Source organism: Hippocampus comes, unplaced genomic scaffold (genome assembly GCF_001891065.2).
Source record: "Hippocampus comes isolate QL1 unplaced genomic scaffold, H_comes_QL1_v1.1 scaffold315, whole genome shotgun sequence".
Lineage (NCBI taxonomy): Eukaryota > Metazoa > Chordata > Actinopteri > Syngnathiformes > Syngnathidae > Hippocampus > Hippocampus comes.
The window spans coordinates 2,168,792-2,174,232 of record NW_017805539.1 but is presented as its reverse complement, the minus strand read 5'-3'; the positions used below and the strand labels follow the sequence as shown (position 1 = coordinate 2,174,232).

The window sequence follows — 5,441 nt, the reverse complement described above, 5'->3', positions numbered from 1 at the left end:
GATGGTTTGAAAGGGGAGTAAAGGAAGCGATTTTTGTTAAAAAATTTTCACCCTCTCTGAACCGTGAAGGAGGTATCAGATTTAACCTGTCTCCTATTTACAATAACTTGTTGACCAGTAAGGGACATAGACATGCTGATCAGGCTAACTGAAAGTAGCTATTCAGCCTTAGCCCAAACAATAGGCCTAATCAAGACCCAATGATAGGGAGTTTAGAAACCAATGGGCCTCTTCACCATAGGGGCGTGACTAACCATCCCCACCCAGTCCTCAAACAGGCCACGCTCAGCCTTTTAGCGCAGAGCAACTTCCCGGAGTCTTCACGGAGACTTCAGGGTTGTCTACCGCTGACGAAGCTTCTGTGAGAGAAGCGAAACGTCCTTTTTTGTTTTTTGTTTTTTGTTTTTTACCCACAGGTACAGATGACGACTGACAGAACCCTTTCTACGATGTATTCTTCTGTGCTTAACTTGTTTATTTTATGCATGTCTTCATTGATTTGCATTTTTCTTGTTTCTGTTTCATGTGAATAAAGAGTAATATTGTTTCCGTGGAATTTGTTTTCATTTTTACTTTCATTTCTTCAATTTTGATAAACATTTTTTATCATTTATTTCCTCCATTTCAATTTTTTTTAATTTCCTTTATTTCCCCCAATGCAGCTGCACTAAAATGACCTGCATCGATGGCTCTAAAACAATTCGCCACTAGAGTGCGCTGTAATGTCAGTACAGTACTGCATTATAGTTCCAAAGTCGACTTTTAAATCTACGACTACTACTACTACATGAAACCACTACATTACTACTGTACTCCTGTATTAATTCTAGAAACTGTACTGTAGCTTTATGAACAGTAACAGTATTATCTATATAATCAACCACATAACTTTAAAAATCACATTTTATATATGTTTAACGAATAATAAATAGATGTGTTTATCACATGTAGTGTGCAAATGGAAAGGGAATAAAAAGTCAGCATTTGGGTGGTGATATATATTTTTCAAGGTGATACATTAGACATTTTCAGACAACAAAATAAATATATTGCACTTAAAAAAACAAATTCAACAAAACGCAGGATTGTTTGGTGCTCAGATGACAACAGATAAATAAGTGTGTCATTTGTACATTTTACATTCATGGAAACCAAATAAATATGCAGCTGGCCTGGACATGGAAAACATTTTTTTTTTTTACAACACATTCATACTCGTCGTTAAATATTACTGTATATATGTCAAATGAAGGAAGACGTCCTTGAAAATGATTTCAGAAATTTTGAGTAAGAAAAAAAAAAAGATGATGTCAGTTGTGTGGAAAAAGTCAACTAAAAATGAAGTTATCTTCTTACCGTTTCGCTGAAGTGATGATATTTCCAGTATAAGACAACATTTGGACACCGATGATATTAATTATTAATATCTACAGTGGATGCTAAAAATCTACATACCCCAGTTCAAATGCTACACACACACACACACACACACACACACACACACACACACACACACACACACCCACACACACACATATATATATATATAAAATCCCATTGAACATGAGTTTCAATGCAACTGGTTCAGTCCGACTATCGTCACATGCCAGTTATAAGAGGGTGTGCACACTTTTGCAACCACATTATCTCATTGTTTATGTTTACTGTCTCTCTCTCAAAAAGATTACCATTTCAACCGAGAGGATAGTTAAATGATTTTTTTTTCAATTTTTTTTTAGACCAAAAAAAATAACAAAAAACAAAAAAAAAATCTGGCATTGGAATTGGGATATGTAGACTATTTATATCCACTATACTCAAAATCAAATAATGAATAAATAATGATAATTTCCAGGAAAACAGAAACATTTTTCTTATCCCTTTCAACGAAACCGCAAACAAAAATGTAACCAATTCGCTTGTGGTAACAAGCCAAGAAGTTTACTTTGTTGTTTTTAACGAGAAATTCAACAACTCAAAGTGAAACAATGATTTATTTTTTTCTTCTTTATATGGTTTGGTCCAGCATGCGTGCTAGAGTTTATTTGTCTCTAGAGTGAGCCAGTTTAGCTCTTCCATCCATTTTTTCAATTGACTTTTGACTGTACATGTGTTTGGAACCATGTTGTCATCTCGTTTCCGTGAAATGTTTCCGGTTGCCTCCCAAGTCCCAACGATAATCCAAACTGTTGAATCTTTCCTGTTTCTTTTGTCTTTATTTTTTTTATTTTTTAAATCGTCCGGCTCTGAGGAGACTTTTACGAGATTGACGAATCAGCTTTTTGGTCCTGGACGATCCTTGGAGTTTTCTTTGAGTTCCAGTTTCTCAGTGACAAAGGACCACATTGAAAAGAAAAAAAAAACATGATAGTACAAGAATAAAGTCTTAATCGTAAGAGAATTAAGTTGAGAGACATTGTGAAGTTAGAAGACAAGCATTTTGAATATTATGAGAAAATCTTATTTTTAGATTTAAATATTTCTTTGAGGTCATAGTATGTGTGAAAAACATGAAGATCAAAGAAATCAATTATTTAAAAAAAGTGAATCTTGTGAAAAAAATAGTTCGGGAATATTTTTTCAAGGAAAAAGGTCATTTTTGGAGGTTGAAATATTAATTCAGAGGAAAAAAAATAGCAATTATTTTGAGGGAAAAAGTTGCAGGCGTAATCTTATTTTTGGTAAAAAGTCTTAATTTTAAGGGTGGAAAAATGAATACTATGAGATAACTCAGTCTTATTTTTTGGTGAAAAGTCTTCATCTTCAAGATGTTACTTTTTCTTTTTCATTTAAAACGAAATGATGATCATATGAAAAAAAGAACAATTTTACAAGCAAAGGAATTTTGCGGGGGAGAAAAAAAAACTTGTGGAACAAACTAAACAAAACAACAAAATACATCATTTTGGGGAGAGAAAAAAGGTCTTTTTTTGGACAAAGAATTCTGCAAAAATTATTTTCAAGAAAAATATCTTATTTTCAAAATATAAGGTTGTCACCACATGAGAAAAAAACTCGCAAAATATATATATTTTTTGTTTGGGGGCGGGGTAGCCGTACTATTGAGAGATTAAAGTAAAAATCCGACTTTTTTTCAAAAGTATCTCACTTTTTAAATCGCTAACCTTTCCTCGATGTTTATTCTGGTAGTACAATTATTCTTATTTTCTTGTCATTGTGGTCCTTTGTCCAATGTTGCATCATGTCTGTGACCATCTAAGCTTGATTGCGGTTTAATGGTCGCCATGGCGCCGCTTTTTTTCTTTTTTTTTTGACAACATGGGTGACTCCGCTTTCTGGTCCTTTGGCGCCAGGATTTTCCTTTCGTGGACTTTCTTGGCGTCTCTTTCATCCTTTCGTTCTCGTTTCCGGGTGATCTATTTACACAAGATGAGAGTGAGGTGGTCCGAGATTTGGGAAGGGGAGGAGTCATACGAAGGGCGTCATGACGGCGGAGGAGTGGCGCAGGCCCTGGATGGCGGCGTAGGGCCCTTGCTGGAAGTAGTGGTGGTAGCGCGGCATGTGGAATGACGGGAAGGACGGGCCGCCGGCCTGCAGGGCGCCGGGAGTCAGCGGCACACCCAGACGGCCGTAGGGGGGCAGCGAGCCTTGGATGGGGTGCGGCAGGGAGCCGGCTCCGCCCGCCCCCATGGCGGATAACGACGGAGGGGGCTGAAAGCCCGAGAAGCCCGCAGACGCGCCGCCGCTCACCCACGAGCTCAGCGACAGGTTGTCCGAGGCCGTGAACGCTGAGCCTGCGCGCATCCAAACGATAGAGTTCAGTTTAGTGCTCGGAGGGATGGGGTGTGGCAAATTTTAAAAATCGAATCATAATTTGCCGACTCAGATCAGACAGTGTGACGTCAACAGGAACCGGCGTTTTGTTGACATGCTAACTATTCGCACGAATCCATTTTCAGTAACAGTCAGAGTAACTTAAACCGTGTGTGAACGCCGGTTGACACATCTTAAAAGAGAATGTGTCTGGACTAGTCCAGGCACATGAAATCATGCCCGATGTGCTTTTTGACAATGCTCTGAATCTTTTCAAGGCACCGCTGCAAAAATTCTCCAGTGATTTCACGTAAAGCTAACCCAAATGCACGTGTTGATCCCTAAGGTTGTGAGTTCAAACGGTGCAACAAGTTGCTAAGCTACGCGAAATATTTTGAAATGCTACAGGGGACCGATAAAAAGTCTGCATCATTTCTACGACAAAGCGAAAACACAGCAGATGCGGTCACAAATGTCTTCAACATTGAGACGCCTCATGGCAACAAACCAATGTGGACTTGAGCACGTAAGAATAAGCTAAGTCACATGCTGCGTCACCGGAAATATGGGACATTAAAAAAATTTAAAAAATCATCATCATAATAACGTGGTTAGTCACCTCTGGCGTGTGGCGGGTGCCCGTCGTCGGGCATGTGGTCGTCGTCTCCGGCGTATGTTCTGATGGGTGAGCGGGCGTACGAGTGCTTGTGGATCAGATTCTCCACACTTTCCCTGCAGCAGAAGTCCAAGAGCAACAGCCCGAAATAAATCTCGTTGTTTTTACAACTCTCACCACCACACACACACAAACAAGAGATATTTGGGATCCGCATCTCCCTATAAAAGAAAATCTGGTGTTTGATATACGCGTGCGTAAAGATGAGTGTGTGTGTGTGTGTATATATATATATATATATATATATATATCTGTGCCATAATCAAATCTGACATTATTTTGCTCGTTAGTTTTTTTTTTCGTGAGTGTATGTCTATATACCCTCTACACCCCCAAGTGCATGTCTTGTCAAGCCGCACTTGTCAGGCTCAGTGGCACAGTGTGTGTGTGTGTGTGTGTGTGGGCGGGGCCTGCTGGCTTCAATCACTCAGAGCCGTCCAATTGGATTAAAGCGCGTTTGAGTGCAGCCGCATGGCCACTCTTGGCTAACCACATTTTCCCTCTGCAGCTCCCCAGCGATCAATTGATCAGCTGCAATTCACAGCCCTCAGATACACTCTGACACCGCATCCAAGTGTGTGTGGATAAAATAGTGGTTATAAAAAGTCTCTACCCCCTGTCGAAATGCCAGGTTATGATATTAAAAAACAAACTGACGCATGACGCATTATTTCAACTCTTTTCCCACCATTAATGTGACCTGTAACCTGTACAACACATGAGAAAAAGAAAGAGAGTATAAACAAACAACTCAGACAATGTGTTTGCACAAGTGCGCACACCCTCTTATAACTGGAGATGTGGCTGCATTCTGAATGAACCAATCACATTCAAACTCATGTTAAACGGGGGTCCGCGCACTTGTCACCATTTAAGGGCCTCTCATTAACCTCAAATGAAGTTCTAGGAGGCTTTCTGCACCCTTCTGGTGGATATTTTTTGAACAATGACAGCCATCTGATGATGTGGTACCTCTCTGCCCACCATGGCT

General features: G+C 39.5%; 1 protein-coding gene across 1 annotated transcript in view; it reads right to left on the bottom strand.

Annotated features, from left to right (window-relative positions):
- Nucleotides 1-3,271: 3,271 nt before the first annotated feature.
- tbx20 (T-box transcription factor 20) overlaps nt 3,272-5,441 on the bottom strand; it is a 28,567-nt gene continuing 26,397 nt past the window's right edge. Inside the window, exons 7-8 of the mRNA XM_019878754.1 lie at nt 4,394-4,506; nt 3,272-3,755 (exon numbers count right to left, since the gene is read on the bottom strand). Coding sequence (XP_019734313.1) covers nt 3,430-3,755; nt 4,394-4,506 — 439 coding nt within the window. The 3' untranslated portion in view covers nt 3,272-3,429. The remainder of the gene's footprint in view (nt 3,756-4,393; nt 4,507-5,441) is intronic.